Below are 19,351 nucleotides of genomic sequence, written 5' to 3'. Positions count from 1 at the left end.
AGTAGTTTTTCTTTTTTATTACCAATTGAAAAAATTTTAATGATTTTGAAAAAAAAATTGAATTGAGTTTTACAAACTCACTCTTAGCTATAAGACAGCTTAATGAACTTCAAAAATCATTCAAAAAATTCATTCTTCTTTAACATTAGTTTTAAACATATTGCATAATTTTAATGTAAAAACCCTATTAAAAAAACAAGCTTTATATCATAAAATTTAGGCTTACGTGACATATTACTATAGCCAGCCATTATTAAGACTGCATAAATTACAATTTAATTAATATTCTACTCGGGTCAATTTCGGACGTCACTAAACTCCTTTTGAAAATTCGTCACATCCTTAATTCATCACGGTGATCATTTTAATTAGGAAACTTAGTCACACCGTTAATATATAAATTATTAAAGTTACATAGCTAAGTGTATCTATGCAGATTTGTTGGATGTAGAGGCATCTTTTGAATTAGTGATGGGAAAGTCTGGCAGATTTAACCTTGATGAGAATGCCCGTTATGCAATAAATCATCTTAATTAAAGTCTTATTTATATGTAGGATTTTAATGAAGATTAGAAAAAATTCATGCATAAGAGCACTTCTAATGAAAACAATATGAGTTAGAGAATTAAAAACTGTTTTCTTTTATAATTACTATAGAAAACAGTTACTGCCAAGGATCCTATCAGAATTTTAAGTAATACTTATTTTAAATTAGATTAATTTGTATTCAATCTATGTAATCTCTATTATATGTTGGGTAATTTGTGACGCTTTTAAATTTTAAATGAAAAAATAATTTGGGGTATTAAAATTTGTGATTTTTGTAAATTTTTCAACAAATTTTTGAAATGCTTTTATAAATGAGTATATTAATGAATTTCGGATTATTCTCAGTTTAAAAACAAGCATTTCTTGTAAAGTCAAAAATATTAAATCCCACGCCGAAGTCAATGCCCCAAATGAACCTAATTTGAATTTCTTATATTAATTGTTTTACTATTCGCGTTAGAAATTTCAATTACTTTAATTAAATTTTTTATATTTTTTGAAATTGCGAAGGTGCTAACCGAGAAAAGTTAAGAAAAATTATGAGTTTTTATTTATTTGTTACACATCTTTTATTATTTTTTTTTAAAATTGAGAAATAATTTTTCTAGAGCTTTGAAATAAATTTTTCAACGTTTCAATTTTTGGTCAGAAATTTATATAATTGCAGGCAGTTGACGTTTTTCTTTTTCGGGGAATTTGAAATAATTTCCAGCTTTTATTTTCTTCGAGTATTTAATAAAATTTCTCAATTTATTCAAAAAAGTTAACATAATTTAAAATCGTATTATGGAAAAGTAGTCCAGACAAGGATAGCAGTAAAAGTCGAAAGAACATCAGTACGAGCGGACAAGGAGAACAATATTCATTTTATGGTAATCCTTGAGTGATTTTAAAAATAAAAATTCAAATAATTTTCTAGATATTTTAAGTTTAGCATACGCCTTAAAGCATCAGTAGCAATTTTTTGATAAATAGGATATATCTCCAGTTTAAACCATGGGCTTCTATAGAGGATGTAAACTATAGATTTTTAAAAACATACAATATATATACTGTAATATAAAACCGTAAACAACAACCTTATTAAAAACACGCAATGTTAAAACATAATTAAATTTTATTTTCTTCTTATTAAAATAACAATTGACAAAGTTTTTAGGCTCTCCTGAAAAACTGTTATTTTGTGAGTTAGGCAATTTGCATCTTAGGACGACGATACCGAAAATTTGTTTATTGAAGACGCAATCGAATTCTTAACATCAAATAATTACAGAAAAATAAATAATAATAAAGCTGTAATAGGTAATTTCCTTGATTTGGCCAAGGCCTTTGACAGTGTGGAACGCAGAATTTTGGTTAATTGTTTCGAGGACCTTGGCTTTAGAGCAGGTGCCAAAAATCTATTTAAGACGTTTTTTTTTAAATAGAAAACAGGTAATAAGCATTTGAAAAACACAAATTAATCCAGTGCAGATAAGGTACGGTATATCGCACGGTACAGTACTATCCCCGGTACTTTTTTTATTGTACATTAATAGTCTTCTGAATATAAACGATACGACAAAAAGAAAAAATTACGCGGAAAAAATTACCCAACTTTCAAACAATTGAAATTTAAATGTTTTAAAGACATTTAAATATTCTGGAGGCAGTCTTGGTGTGGAAATTGATTACTTTCTTAAGTGGAACCATTACATAAATATTTATAAAAAAAAAATAAGAAAGCTTCTCTATATTTCCATAAAACTGAAAAGTATGCTAAGTCAAAATCAGTCAATGACGACTTATTGTGCATTGGTCCAATCCCATATACAATAATATAATCATGCAGTTTTACATCGTTTAATTGATATTGTTATATTTTTAAGTTGTCAAGAAATATCATTTAGGGGGCATGATGAATCGGACCATTCAGTAAATCAGGGTAACTATAGAGAATTAATTAAGTTATTTAAAAAATACGATTCGGAATTTTCTAAATTATTATCTGATTCGAAAACATATAGCGGGGTCTCAAAAACAGTGCAAAATGAATTAATAGAGTCAATAAGCCATATTTTAAATAAAACCATTGAGTCAGAAATAAGCGAATCCACTTGCTTTTCTCTAGAAGTGGATGAAACAACGGATATTTCTTGTCACACCCAATTGTCAATTGTTGTTCGATATGCCCTACACGGGGAGATTTATGAGAGATTTTTAGGGTTGAATATATTTTTAATATTATAAAGGAAAATTTTAACTGCTTTGATATAAAAAATAAATTAGTGGGACAAACTTATGATGGTGCTGCAGTGATGTCAGGCGAACTAAATGGATTACAGGCAAAAATCAAAACTATTGCCCCACAGGCGTTATTTACTCACTGTCATGCACACCGCATGAATTTAGTTTTGCAAGATATCTGTAAAAAAATTAAGGAATGTCGCATTTTTTTTGCTAACTTAACCGGGCTTGCTTCATTTTTCTCAACCTCGCCTAAGCGCACTTATATCTTAGAACAAATTGCTTCTAAAAAACTTCCAACAGTTGCTCAAACGCGATGGAATTTTAAATATCGTTTAATTTTCACTGTAGCAGAGTTACGTGACCAACTTTTAGAAGTTTTTGAATTAATTATTGAAGGAGATGATTTTGAAAATGACGACATATCGATCCAAGAAGTAATTGGTTTACAAAAATTATTAAACGATTACACTTTTAACGTCTTTTTAAATATTTAAAAAAAAATTTTTACTCAAACAGATTTAATTTTTAATATTATTCAAAATCAATCTACTGACATTATTTATTCAAGAAACAGAATTACAAAACTTTGAGAAAATCTGAAAGAATTTCGTAGACATAATTTTGAACACAAAGAAGTGACGCTTTGGACTCTTTATATTTCTGAACTCCCTAAAAAAAGACGAAGACAAAATGATGAGCGAGACATGAATTCTGAAAAACGTACCTATTTTGAAATTTAAGATACCATAACAATGTAAATAGAGACGCGCTTTGCAAATTTCGAAGATTTAAAAATTTTTGATCTTTTTGAACAGACAAAATTTAAAAATTATTTTAAAGAATTTTCAAAATACTTATTAGATAAATTATTTAAAAATTATCCAACATTTTTTAATTCACTAAAATTAGAAAATGAATGAACAGTTTTATATGGTGATCCGGATATTTTTGGGAGCTGGGATAGGTTAAGAGATGTATACAGTTTTATATATTGCAATCCTTTACAAAAAACAGTCCCGAAATAAATAAATTATTATCATTAATTCTCTCATTACCACCAACTTCTGCCTCAAATGAACGGGATTTTTCATGTCTTAAAAGAATTGTCGAAATACTATGAAACAGGAAAGAATGTCAAGCTTGTCACAAATCTCGATAGAAAAAAAACTTTTAAAGTCGTTAAAAAAACAGATAAATTCTACGATGATGTTATAACTCATTTCGCTGCTACAAAACAACGTAGACTAGAGCTCATTTATAAACATGTTTAGTTTATCAATTTACTTGAAAAAAAAACGCTAAAAAACCAAAAAAAAAAAATAAAAATATGTAAAAAAAAACTAAAATCTCCTATGATGATTAATATAGCTTGTTTTTTTAAAACATATTCTCTGAGGACAACAAACAAAAAGATCCTGCCGACCCTGTCAAAAAATTCACGAGCCGCCACTGTACAATATGGAATAATTGATTGGAGAGGAACATAATAACGATAAAAAAGTCTCTAGAGGTGGCTCAAAAAATTTTTAAAAAAATAGTTTTTACAAAAAGCCAGATGATCCCTAGCGATGAACTTTGAAAAGTAAGCAAGGTGTCATAAATCATCACCGCAACACCAGACAAAGAAATTATATATAAAAAACATAATTTAAATCTTCAAAAACCCAGGAACAACACTCAAGTTGTCTTCTGGCGCTGTACTTAAATCGTGTATTATCAATAGAAATTAAAAATGTTAGAAATAAAAAATGATTAAAAAAAATAAGAATTTGGATTTTAAATAGTTAATATAGAAAACTGTTTCATGATTTATTAAGTAAATTAATTCTCATTTTCCTACGCTGAAAAAATATATAGACTAATCGATTTTTTAGTTCCGTCTCATTAGATTATTATAATATATATTGTTTTAAGCGTAAGTTGATTGTATAATAATGATATTTGTTTTAGTAGTAGTAAATAATTAATGTTATAACAAAATAATTATATTGTGTATAATTAGTTGTTAATTTCATGTATTATAACATTAAATTTAATTATAGAAAATACGTAACGAAGTCTTCGGACTTTCTAGGTTCCTTTTTTATATTTCCAAATTTAGCTTCTAAAAGCTATCTCAAGATGCAAATAAATAAAATTAAATTAATAAAAAGTTATTATAAATAATCTGTTAAGCATTCCCTTATACAACATATTAGAAGTCTTTATTAAAAACGAAGAAGTAAAGACAGAGAACATTACTCCTGATTCGAATCGAAAAATCTGAATGAGGCAAAAAATTGAATTAACCCCATTCTCAATTGCTGTGGCATCATTCTTGTTACTAACATATTTAAAAAGCTTGAACTTATAAACCTTTAACCATTTTTTCGTATCTTAGGCGAATCATTAATGAAGAGGAAAAATAAGATAGAAAAAAAATCATTAGAAAGTGCTAAATTATTACCTTGAAGAACACCAAATGTAGTAAAATATTAGTGGGACAAAGCATTTGCATTTTTAACCCTCTACGTTTGGTTGCTTTAAGCGGAAACACAAAGCCTTTACTATAATGGTCTACCTTATCAAAAGCTTTTGCCCAGTCAGTAATTCACATAAATTAACAACTGTAAATTTATTGAGAAGAAAACCACGCTAATAACCTCGTAATTTTATTTAATTTATATACTTTTCAATAAAAAAAATATCTAAATAATTAGTCACATCTCTTTGTACTATAAAAATTTATTTGGTCGGCTACATACGAATTGCGTGTTTTCCCATGTTACGGTACAATTTAACGTTCATTTATCATTGTAAAATTGTTTAATATGCAGGAGAAATCTTCGTGTTTTGGTATAGTTTACTTTCTTCATTTTTGCTAATTTGTGTAAAACGAGGAGGAAGTGTAACGAGGAAAATGTGCTTGAAATGATGTTTTCGACGAATGAGTAAATTCAAGCTGTTATGAATTTTGTTAAATAAATTATTGTAAAAAATTTATAAAAGTTGGTCTCAGCTATAAACACAGCGACACACCTAGCACATAATATTTAAAAGTTCCCAAGGGCGTTTTTATAAAATAAAATTAAAATATCTATAGTATTTTATTAATTGTTTTCACAATTACTAAATAAAAAATTACTAATTAATTTAAAAAATTACCTTTGTAGTGCAAGTTGACTATAAAACGGCATTTTCCAATTTCAACTGATTAACATATATTATATATACATTCACCAAAGCTCGCAATTAACAACGATATAAATGTTACCCCAATTACTATAAATATACGTGTCAAACCACAATATTATTACTCAACTTTATCAATATAATGGCCCATTTTTTATTATTAATTATTTTGCCAGTCATAAAACGTCAGTCCATTATTAAGCCTTCACTAAGAACTAGTTTATAAACGCAAAAATTCGTAATAAATAAAAAAATAAATATTATAAATTCAAATAAGGTGCATAGGGTAACGTTTAAAGAGTTAAACTTTACCTTGGAATTTAAATGTCGTGACATAAGATAATATGGCAAAGATATGGGTATTGTTTAAATTTAATACGGTTTTAAGCCATTTTTTTTTTAAGTTTATACTTTTTTTTCTGAATTACTAAAATTGAATTTTCAAGGATCCTTTTTAATTTTAAAATTAAAACTAATGGTGTATTAAACACATCAAAATGGTCTAGGGAACACATAAAAATATGTTAATATTTTTGAGAAGATTGGAAAAAAGTTAATTATTGCAATTTTTTTACATTATTCGAATAAAATAACAATATAATTATTAACTTTTTTTTATAGATTATAATTTACTCATAATTTGGGGCCCAAATAAAAATAAAGAACAAAATCCCATTTATTACCGTTTATTAAAAAAAAATATAAAAATCAAAATTTACCAAATACAAATTAAAGTAGTAGCCAGGTTGGCATCGCTTAGGCATACTTAAAATTAATTCTTGGGGCAACTCCTCCCAAACATGTGTCACAGAAAGACGAAGCTCCAGAGCGCTTTGAAAAAAGTCAAATCGTTGAAGAAGTTGCCTTTTTAACCAATCCCAAACATGCTTAATTGGATTAAGGTCCGGTGAGGTAGAGGGCCAGGGTAAAAGAATCGCTATTTTCCTTAATAGCGTACAAGCCGTGCTCGATGTGGTGCGGCATATCTTGTTGCAACAACGAATTTGGGCCCATTTCGCGTAAATATAGAACAATTACAGTAGTATATTATCCCTATAACTTATTCCAGTCAATGTATTTTCCACAAAAATGAGGTTCGTTTTTCCATCAAGTCTAATGCCACCCCAAAATATTAGTGATCCACCACTTTGCCAAACGACTTTCATTTTCTTCCTCTCTCCAGACACGAATTCTACCAGAATCAGGATAAAATAAAAATCGAAACTTATCCGTAAAAAGAACTATGGCCCATCTTTCTTGATTCCAATTAACACGTTCTTGGCACCATGTTAATATTGCACCTCGATTTCCTAAAGTTAACCGAGGAACCCTTGGGGGTCTTCTGGCATGAAGTCCTCTCTCATGCAAACGGTTTCTAATAGTTTGACCTGAAACCTCGACGTTATGCACTCGTGAGAGCTGCTGAACCAAAACAGAGGCTGTTACCGTGGGATTTCTTTAAGCTTGCAAAGTTATAAAACGGTCTTGGGCAGGTGTGGTAACTTGCGACGGGCCTTGTTGCCATTCTCTAACATCATTTGTCTCTCTATATCTTGTCCACAAACGGTTAATTACACTGGGAGATGTATCCAAAGCTCTTGCAACGTCTCTTTGACTTGTTCCTGCCTCAAGCATTCCGACTGCATTTCCTCTTGAGTTAAATCTCGTCTTTCTATTTTTATTGAATAAAAACTAAATCACAATTGTTCGGTTGGAACCACAGAAAATGCGATATTGCGTTAGAATTTAAAAATTATAATCTGCGTTATTTCGGCAACATGTGCAAGTAGCAAAAAACGCTGTTCTGGCATGATTTTTTGTACCCAAATATTTATTTTACTTCGTTGGTAACTTAATATTAAAGGTAGTATCTATTCCGTATGAAAATATCAATATATAAAAATTTATAAGGCGAAAAAAACTATTTTTCTAAGTATTCCTTAGACCATTTTGATGTGTATATTTATACCAAAGAAAACTGAAAAAACCGATTAAAATTTGATGTTTACACCAATTTCTCCAAATGCCGATTGCTGATTTGTCATTTTCCCGAATATTATTGTTGAATAATACATTTTATTATCAAATAGTAAAATTTATTAACAGTTGATTGAAAATTTGTGTTTATCCACGGAGTAATTTAAAAATTCGGATAAATTTCTTTTTTCCGGAATTTGACTGGGAATTAAATTTAAATCAAAATAAAATGTAATTTAGGAAATCGTAAAGCTATGTCTATTCCATAATAAATATTACAAATATAAATTAAAGGGGTTATAAGTTTTTGAACTTTGGCAAACTTTGAAATAAAACTTTTAAATCTGGTAGGTGTAATATTTTTGCAGGAAAAAGTAGAAAAAGAAATTAAAATTTGGTTAAAACTTTAAATATAAAGAACAGAAATTAAAAAAGGTTTATGTTTTTTTAATCTATAGTTGAAGAAATTTAAGATTTAACAAAAAAAAATGTAACTTAATGTTATAAAAAAATGCGTGTCAAATTTTATTTAAATCCAATATGGATTGGTTCAAAAAAAAATAGTAACAATAATCAACTACTTTGGCAACAGTGGGTTTTTCCAATACTTATAATTATAAATTAATATTATAAATTATAAATACAAAATTTAATAAAAAAACAGTTAGCCTAGAAAAACAAATTGCTTTTCAAACAAAAAATAATAACAGTGTTTTAATAAAAATATAAATTAAATTTAACCGATACTGTTACTTAACTATAATAATACAATGGCCTATTTAAAAAAAATATATATATTAATGGGTTATTCATAAATCTGCACTATATTATAGGCGTTTTATTATCTCAGAACTAGTTTACAACACTACAAATGAGTAATAAATGAAAATTATTTTACATTCAATTAGAGTACATGCAAAAATATTTTAAGAGATACATTTTACCTTAAAATTTCAATACCATGGATCAAGAACATATGGCTAATGTTTCTATAAGATACAAGTTTTATTTATATTGAAGCTATTTTCATTGTTAAAATAATATACCCTCTATTCGATTTATAATTAATGCAAAATTAAATAACTAATTTAAAAAAAAAAAACTTTTTAATTTTTAAAATTGTAAATGGAGTGATGTTTTTATAGAAAAAATATTTAAATTAGCCTTAGATGTAGTAAACATTTAATTGGAAGACAAATTTCATAACAAAATCCTTTATTTCTATGTCGGTCTCATAATTCATATAAAGACACTATTTTCTACTATCGAAGTATGTAAAAATTTGACAAAAATTACTTAGTGGTTCCAAGCAATAATCTAAATATCTACTTAGTAAACAGAATAATTTTAATATATGTTTAAGAAAAATAAGAGTATTTATATATTTTTTGTCTAATAAATACACCTTTTTTGAAAATCGCATGTGACGTTTAAATTTAATTTTTATACAGGGTGTCCGAAAAGTCAACGATAATACTGAAGGGGCAGATGGAGCAACTCATAAGCACCCAGAAAAACATAAAATGACCTTAGTAAAAAATGGATGGTTTTCGAGATATTGGCACTTTAGTGGAAGTCACCAAAATCCTACTCTTGGATCAGATTTGCGATTGACACGCCTTAAAAATAGATATTTTTTGGAATCTCTTTTTAGCTATGCAACACTGAATAGCCATTTTACTGATCAGAGACAAACATTATACTAAACGGCCAAAAAATTTATTAAGAAATCTATTCTAAAATAAAGTATTACTTATTTTTATTTTTTTAACTTTGAATTTGACCGCTCATACTGGACCAAAAAAATTGTACGGCAACCTGGCTAATACCTTAAAAACCTTGCTCATTTAATCTACTTTTTAAAATTACCTAAATGTTTTTTTAACAGTTTATTATTATTGTATTATAGTAAAAAGTAACCCTAATTCACCTTATGATATCATTGTAAAAAAATTAAACAAATTTTTAAGTTATGTTTAAAATGTTTTTATTTAACTTAAAAGTTAAAAAAATCAAGAGCGAAGGTAATTCTTATCACCATAGCAATAAACAACAAACATTTTTGGAATTTAGTTTGTTTACAGTATTCCGTGAACTAACTACTTTTTTGCTTGTATCCTAACGTTTCTGTTACCTTTTGCTTTGGATTTGTTTTTGAGTTCATTTTCCTGTGGACTGTGTTCTTTGAGCTGTTTGTTTTATTGGTTAATAATTTATTATGCCCTTGCCGTATACCGCCCAAGAATATGCAAACATGCATCTTATTTATGGTGAATGCAGAGGAAATGAACTCAGAAACAGAGGAATAATCTTTATCAGGAAAGATATCCGAATTTGGCCCGATATCCTGACTATCGTGTATTTATTAATGTTCGCCGCTCATATTCCGAAGGCAAAAGCCTCATGCTCTTGTTCGAGAGGGAAGACCTCGTATTGATTATGTTGATCAAGTTTTAGAAGAAATTGAAAATGATCCGACTACTTCGGCACGGGCAATCAAAAGAAGAACAGGGATACCGAAATCGGTAGTAAACGACATCACTAGGCGGTTTCAATATCACCTTTATCATGTTCAACGAGTGCAAAGCCTACTGCCTCGAGACTACGCACCACGCCTACAATTTTGCCGCAGAATGTTGCAAAAAAATCAAGAGGCTCCGAATTTTTTAAATAATCTGTGGTCGGATAAGAGTAGATTCAAAAAGGATGGCTTTATGAACATGCACAATTTGCACACTTATGCGTTGGAAAATCCCCACTCTATTCAAGAAGAAAGGTCACAGTACTGATTTAAAGTAAACTTGTGGACCGGTATCTTGAACGGACGTGTAATTAGCCCATTCGAATTACCAGAAAATTTGAACTGGCAGGCTTATTTAGATTTTTGTCGAAACAATCTACCAATTCTTTTAGAAGATGTTCCTTTGGCCAGTCGCCGAATAATGTGGTTCCAAAATGATGGTTGCCCGGCACATGCCCATGAAGTTCCTCGGTATTTACACCAAACATACTCCAACAGATGGATCGGCCGACTTGGTCCAATTTTATGGCCTCCCAGGTCTCCAGACCTAAACACCCTCAATTTTTTTTACTAGGGTTGCATAAAAGAAAAGGTTTATGCAAGACCAATAAATAATATTGCTGAATTACGGCAGCGAATAAATGATGCAGCCCAAGATCTTAACGCTGCCAGGAATGCAAGATGGATCAATAGGTCATTTATTAACGATGCCACGCCTGTATTCGCGTTGGTGGTAGACAGTTCGAACATATTATTTGATTTTTAAATTTTTTTTAAAGTTAAATAAAAATATTTTTTGAACATAATTATAAATTTGTTTTATTTTTTTCATAAGGTAGATTAGGTTTATCTTTCACTCTATCACAATAACAGTAAAGCTTTTTTTAAAAAATATTGGATAATTTTAAAATTTTAAGGTATTAGCCAGGTTGCCGTACAATTTTTCGGTCCAGTATGAGCGGTCAAATTCAAAGTTTAAAAAATAAAAATAAGTAATACTTTATTTTAGAATAGATTTCTTATTAAATTTTTTGGCCGTTTAGTTTAATGTTTGTCTTTGATCAGTAAATGGCTATTCAGTGTTGCATAGCTAATAAGAGATTCTAAAAAATATCTATTTTTAAGGCGTGACAATCGAAAATCTGATCCAAGAGTAGGATTTTGGTGACCACTAAAGTGCCAATATCTCGAAAACTATCGATTTTTTACTAAGGTCATTTTATGTTTTTCTGGGTGCTTATGAGTTGCTTCATCAGCCCCTTCAGTATTATCGTTGACTTTCCGGACACCCTGTATAAAATATATTTGCAACAAATTTTGTTAGTTATCTATAAATAAATAAATAAAAGTTTAGAATCTGTAGAATTATTTATGTAGTTTAATATTAAAATATGAGCAACAAGTAAATTGGAAATTAGCCCGAGAAGTTACTAAGAACGGTACATAGAGTAATAAAATTAGAAATATGATGGTGAAAATTTAAACATAAATAATTCATATTTGAATATAATGGACCAAGAGATTCTTGCAAAAATTATATAATATTCAAATTTTTATCACACTAAAACAATTTTAATAAAGTACACTCTTTATTTGTTTTTTTTTTAAATTTAACATTTCAAAATTTTGATTAGATTTCTGACCGCCTAAATGATTACCATGGGCTTTTTAACATGATAAGGGATGATCGCCGTTTTTTGACAGATGCCCTATACTAGTAATGGTAATTAATGGTAATTTACTGGTGTTATAATAATCCTCACCGAATGCGTGACCATCGTTGGACAATAAAGGTATGGTCCAGAATTGCTGAAGAAAAAATTATCGGCCCTTTTATCTTTTATAGAACCCTAAACAGTGAATTATACCTTTAATTTTTAAATAATGATATGACACAATTATTTGAAGCCATGACCATCGTGACAAGAAGAAATTTATGGTTTCAATACGATGAAAGGGTACTACCTTAACCAGCAGTTCCCTTTTTGATGTATTGGAGAAGAAAGTTTATTTCCCTGGCCAGCTAGGTCTCCTGACTTAGCTTGTCTCGATTTTTATGGATGGAGAAGAAAAGAAGATTTATACAGGGTGTCCCGGTTCATGTGGGAAATCTCTCAGATTCAGGTAGAACATCGAAAAATAATACCGAACGTTCCTTTAAAAAAAATTCCTACAGGCCTTCTTTACGAAGAGACAGCCTCCTAAAGGACGCTGCTGGAAATTGGTTTTTCATAAATTACTTTTAAACTACCCGGTAGAATTTAATAAAAATTTTAGGTGATGAACACTATTAGGGACCTCTCAAAATGACATCCTTAAAATACATTTACCTTATTTACTTTACCAGGGGCGGACTAGGTTGTACACTTTAATGCGTATATTTTTAACACCCTGTATGTTAAAGTCTAAAAAAAATTAATTTGGATACCCTGAACCCTAGGCCAAAAAAAAGATACTCTTGTTCATTATCGATAAAATGAAACGTTTTGGAGAAAAAAAATAAACGAGCCAATGTTTTTTTTTTTAATAAGATAAGTACGCCTGTTATTCAAAGACCAGAAAATTTCGATGTCATTTAATAAAAAAAAAATACATGTTTTTAAAAATACAGTGGTGTCCTAAAAAATACTTTTACAAAATATTTCTTATTTATTATACATTTATTTATTTTTTGTTATTCTTAAGATAAAAACTAAACATAAAAAAACTAAAAAAATAATGTAAACCAATTGTATTGTATCTGACTTATTTATCGGAATTTTTGCATTTTTGAACGCATTATTGTTACAAACGTTGCTATACTCCAAATTTAGCAAATACCTATTATTTAAACCTAATCTTTGTTACATATTCATCCTTTATTTGATAATATTTTTTTAATTTTTGTATTTTTTGGTAACTTTTAATTTAAATTACGTCAAAATATGGAGTTTACTTTTATTGAGTATGCAGATATGCATCTGATGTATGGTCCGGCGTCTTGCAATGCATTGGAAGCAAAAAGATTATACGAAGAAAGATTTCCCAATCGCATTATTCCGGATCAGAAAACATTTCAACGTGTTGATCAACGTCTAAGGGAAACTGGTAGGTTTCTGTTTTTCACTTAATGAGGTAATACTATTAAATTTCCTTAATGCAATTTTAGAATGTTTAAAAAAAAAAGGAATAATGGTGGTCAGAGGAGAACAGCACGTACAGTACAATTGGAAAAAAATATTTTAGACGCTGTAGCTGACACTCCTACAACGAGTACTCGAAAGTTAGCCGCTCAGCTTCATTTGTCCAAAACAATTGTACATATGGTACTTCAAGAACAACTGTTGTACCCATATCATTTACAAAAAGTGCAAGAACTACTGCCCAGAGATTTTGCTCCCAGAATACACTTCACAAACTGGCTGTTAGATCAGCAGCGAAATAACCCTAACTTTATCAGCACGATTCTTTTTACGGATAAAGCAGGGTTTACCAAAAATGGAATTGAAAAGTTACATAACTCGCATGTATGGGCTGATGAAAATCCCCGTGATACTTTTATTTCTCATCATCAACATCAATTCCAATGAATAAATATCTGGGCAGGAATTATTGGCAATTTTTGGATTGGGCCATTTGAACTGCCACCACGTTTAAATGGAGAACTTTATTTGGAGTTCCTTCAGAATAATCTTCCAGATTTATTAGAAGATTTGCCCCTTGTAACCCGCCGAGATATGTATTTTATGCATGATGGAGCCCCACCCCATTTTAGCCTTGCTGTAAGACACCACTTAAATAATACTTTTAAAAACCGTTGGATAGGTAGAGGAGGACCTGTTGCTTGGCCTCCTCGGTCTCCCGATCTAACACCATTAGATTTTTATCTATGGGGTCACCTCAAAACCTTGGTGTATTCCGCCCCAGTCGATACTCGGGAAGAACTGCTCCAAAGAATCACATTTGATTGTGATAATATAAAAAACAATCTTGGGTTATTGTGGCGAGTGCAGCAGTCCTCGATTCGTCGTGCCTGCGACTGTGTTAGAGTTCACGGAGCCCACGTCGAATCTACTTATGAAGTTTTTAATAATTAATTGTTTATTGCTCGTATTTAAGAATTTAACTTTTAATTACATATTTGGTTTTTGGAATTTTTTTGTAAGTCGTTTTTTCTGATTTAAAAACATACACTCATAGATTTTTTTTTATTATTTTGTAAAAGTATTTTTTAGGACACCATTGTATTTTTAGGAACATGTATTATTTTAAATTAAATGACTTACATCGAAATTTCTCTGTTCTTTAAATAACTAGCGTACTTATCTCATTTAAAAAAAATTAAAAAAAAAACATTGGCTCGTTTATTATTATTTTTCTCCAAAACGGTTCATTTTATCGATAATGAACAAGAGTACCTTTTTTTTAGCCTAGGGTTCAAGGTATCCAAATTTATTTATTTTTAGACTTTAACATACAGGGTGTTAAAAATATACGCATTAAAGTGTACAACCTAGTTCGCCCCTGGTAAAGTAAACAAGGCAAATGTATTTTAAGGATGTCATTTTAAGAGGTCCCTAATAGTGTTCATTACCTAAAATTTTTATTAAATTCTACCGGGTAGTTTGAAAGTAATTTATGAAAAACCAATTTTCAGCAGCGTCCTTTAGGAGGCTGTATCTTCGTAAAGAAGGCCTACAGGATTTTTTTTTATAGGAACGTTCGGTATTATATTTCGATGTTCTACCTGAATCCAACAGATTTCCCACATGAACCGGGACACCCTGTATAATGGATAAAATATCCATTATTTCCACATATCTTAGTCAATATTCGCTGGTACGTTAATCGATTTAATATTTTAAAGCACTATTGAATAGACATTTTAATGCTACTTATAATGATGTGGCACATTATGGGGGTTTCCATTTGACATATGAAAGTAAGGTTAGGTGGAGATAAGGAGGTGACTAATAGAACTTTGTCAAATATAAAATTATTCGTTCACCTGTATATCTAGATTGACGTTTTTTTTTTTTTAAAGAAGAAGTTATTAAGGATAGTTTGTTTTAAAATAAAAGCACTGTAAATGATGGAAATTGAAACTACTATCTCATTAAGGTTGTACCGCTTTATTCAAAATGACCATTTGGACTATTTCATGACCATAAAAACATTTTGAATACATCAAATAAGTGGCCAATTTTTCTGTGACTTTTGTTCTTATTCTTGTACAAGATTTAAATATGAGAAATATGATCTTGCCACATTTTAAACGAAAAAAAAAAAAATTGTTTAGTATGTCTTCACAAAGATAGAAGGTAATAGTAAAAATACTGTCCAAGATACAAAAGAATAAGAATCCTAAAGGAAAATAGCTTACCAAAAAAATATTTCTTAGCACTATAACAAAAAAATTAAAAATACTTCTAAAAAACAATTAGATAATAATATCCAGTACTTCATCCATGTCATATTTTTCCAATATTACACAATAACGATTTTTTTACTATAGATCATTAACAGTAAATATAATTGTTATTGAACTTTATTAGTATAATGGTAAATTTTTTCAGTATAATAACAAATTTAATAAGTATAATTAAGATTTAAAATAAAAATGTAAGAATCAATGTAAAATTTAATAAAAAAGAAGTAATTTTAAATAAAATGTATACATATTTAAAGTTGTTGGTGTATCTTAATAAAATTAGTTTAGGCTCAAGCTAAAACATTCAATCTGCAAATTGAATAAAAGATCAAAAAATCATTTGGCAATGACTTTTTAATTAATTATATTCTAATTAAATATAAGCAAAATATTATTAATATTTTTTTTAATCAAAATTAAAAAGTATTATTAATTTATTTATCAGGTTATAAATAATTTTTATTTCGAAATGAATACAACACCATGTATTAAAAAAAAAGTTACTATAAATGTAATTTTTAGAATATTAATTTGAAATAAAAAGATTAAGACTAATACAATTTTTGCATCATTACAAGTTAAATAAGTAATAGTTCATTGGATAAACAGTTGTGAGTAAAAATGAAAAATATGTAAAGTTTTATTCAATGTTTTGTTGCATGTTTAAAGATTTTTTTTTTACTCAAATTGTAGGTTTAAAGTATTTTTATGGTTTATATTTGCAATTTAATTTTAAAATAAAATTTAAAAATAATTAGAACTGTATAAATGCTAGTTTCATGTGAATTCAAGAATAAAATTAAATATTATCCTCAAGAAACTTAAAATAAAATATTAAGTCAGTATGTTTATTAAAAGTTATGAGGAAAAATAAGATACTTGGAAAAATATATATAATCTGAACCAATAAGCACTTTTTTCAACTGAAATCTTATGTTATATATTATAATGATATCAAAATGAAAGCAAAAAATACATTTTTTTTATATTCTCCTACATTATTATTCTATCATTTTTTTTAAACAGTCGATGTAGATATATATATATTTATATTAAATCTACAGTAAGTTTTTTTGTTTATTCTTGGATATCTTTGTCTGACTAATAAATCATTTTCTGTTATATCTTCCAAACGCTATAGTTGCACAAGTTCTATAATGTAATTAAAATTTAAACATTTTCCAAATGCCCAATTCTATATAAAAACAAGACACACGGCATAATAAAAAATATTAGTCGATTTCAGCACCTACTCCTAAGTTTAAATGTATAGAATCTACTTAATTTAATTTATTTAAGTAAAATTGTGAATTAATAATAACGGTAGGCAGTTTTAATAAAAATACCTGTCAAAAGTAAATAAAATTTTAGCCAATATCTTATTGCAATTTTTTACTAATTTTGTATGAATTTAATAAATAAAATTTACATAATATTTTAACTGTACATAATATTAATTTTACAATAACATAAAATTAAAACGACGTATATTATACAACTGTATAAGCACCAATTTTGTGTAAATTTAAAAATGAGATGAAAAAAGGTCAGTTTCAGATTCCTTAACAAAAAACTTTTAACCTGGATCATCCTTTTCATATCAATATAATTATAAAAAATAAATAAACGATGTTACATATTTTAAGATTATATAGTTTTTATTCTTCAGGTTTGCTAAATAATTTTTTTAATAATTCTAACCATATATTTAATTTGACTTATTGAGTATTTCAGTACGACCCTAAAATAGATTATTTTAAATATTCCTTAAGCTTTAGTTGTATTAGTGCGTAAATATGAGTAAAATTTAAAATTGACTTTTGAATTTGAAAATAAATTTTTTATTAGTTATATAAAATATTCAAAGATTTTTATCAATGAGAAAATTGGAAAACTGTCCTGCATGTACATTTCTAATAAAGCCACATTTGCCAATTTAGAGTTTTATATATCTTTGTTAATTTTGTTATAAAAAATCAAGAAAGCCCAATAATTTTTAAAAATTTGAAGAAACTCGCGATCTTTTAGCTTTAAATGAAAACTTAAACAAAATAAAATTTATAAAATAAAAAAAACTTTTATAATTTTTCATTCCTCTTTACATTTTTCAATTCTTCATTAATTTCAAATTAATTTTTTCTTTAAATATACAAAAAAAAACTAAATAAGTCACCTCAAGTATCTCTAATTTTTAAATAAAAATAGGTAACTAAAAAACTAAAATTTAATAAAAACTTACCAAAAAAAAAATTATTTATGGCACCACAATACAAAATAAAAGTCCAAAAATAAAATTCCTCACAAGAATAATTTTTTTTTCTCAAACAGTACTTTAGGGTTCTTCGGCTTCCATAAGAAAGAACTCCGCCAATCAAATGTGTACCAGTACTACTCGCCGTAGCGGAACCCACGATACTGGCGCGCGACGTTGGCAGTACTTTCTTATTACTCTGCGAACAATAAAATAATGGTACTTGACTTACGGCACCTCGTTTTCTCTTTCTAGCTTAGCTGTGAAATTTTTTTTTTTAACTTTAATGTGTGTTAGTGTGGTGGGAAATAAACATTTATTTGAAGATGTTTTTATATTTGACCAGGCTATCGTAATCTAAATGGGACAAATCGAGAAAGAACAACAGCCTAATTAAGTAAAAAAAGGAAAAGTTTAATAAGCAAGCTCTTTTAAAAAAAATATTAAAAATAAAATAGATTTAAAGCATAATCTATGATTCATAAAAAAGCCAATTTTATGACTCATAAATTTTGATTTTTATTATCAAATTTGGTACAAAATTATAGTACTTAACCATGATAAATCAAAGGCCTTGTTCAGTAAGAAAATTAATAATTAAATTCACGTACCTAATATTTGAAGGTAGCAAGAATATTCCTTTTTTAATAATAAACAAATAGTTACTAATATTTGTTCGAGAAGTTGCATCATTGCAAATTGTATAAGATGGTATAAGTAAAGTCTTTGGCAACATTTGTTTTATTAAAATTAATTTCAATAAGTTTAAAAAAATACCACTAATAGAATATTGATCTTTTATACCGTATGTTTTCTTCTACTTCATGTGCCTTCCCTAATGTTACCTTCCATTTCGATTTTAGAAATTAATAGATCACCTTTAAGAGATCAGTCTTCAGCCTTTAATAGATCACATGATATCGAACCATCCTCTTAAGTTTCTAAGCTTAGATGTTCTTTCCCTTCTAATATTATTTTTTTCTGACAATTTTTGTTTATATTATGAGTTCTAACATTAATAAATATATCTTGGAACTCTCATGATATGGCAGATATATTGCATTATACTTTAATTACGTAGATGTTAATGTTTTTAATGGATATAAACATTTTTTTAGACTTAGCAGTATTTCGGACAGCAGAGCCCATATTCTTTATCTTAAAAGTACTATCTTTTTTGTAAGGGTTTTTGTAAATTAAATAGCTGCGAAAAACTAAGAAGTAAGACGTAAAAACCAATCTG

The 19,351-nt window shown here is 28.1% G+C and overlaps 1 protein-coding gene across 2 annotated transcripts in view; it reads right to left on the bottom strand.

Moving 5' to 3' along the window:
• The window catches only part of LOC126746369 (elongation of very long chain fatty acids protein 7), a 41,318-nt gene extending 23,006 nt beyond the window's left edge, over positions 1-18,312 (bottom strand). The window contains exon 1 of one of the 2 annotated variants that reach the window (XM_050454597.1): positions 18,099-18,312. Coding sequence is in view for 1 of the 2 variants with exons in the window: in XM_050454595.1 (XP_050310552.1) it covers positions 5,923-5,954 (32 nt within the window). In the remaining variant the exon portion in view is untranslated. Of the gene's footprint in view, positions 1-5,922; positions 5,970-18,098 lie in introns of those variants that run through there. The other variant, XM_050454595.1, reaches the window with a different exon arrangement.
• Between the last annotated feature and the right edge of the window lie 1,039 nt (positions 18,313-19,351).

Source organism: Anthonomus grandis, chromosome 17 (genome assembly GCF_022605725.1).
Source record: "Anthonomus grandis grandis chromosome 17, icAntGran1.3, whole genome shotgun sequence".
In the NCBI taxonomy this organism is placed as follows: domain Eukaryota; kingdom Metazoa; phylum Arthropoda; class Insecta; order Coleoptera; family Curculionidae; genus Anthonomus; species Anthonomus grandis.
The sequence above is the reverse complement of the archived record's forward strand: the minus strand, read 5'-3'. Positions and strand labels throughout refer to the sequence as shown.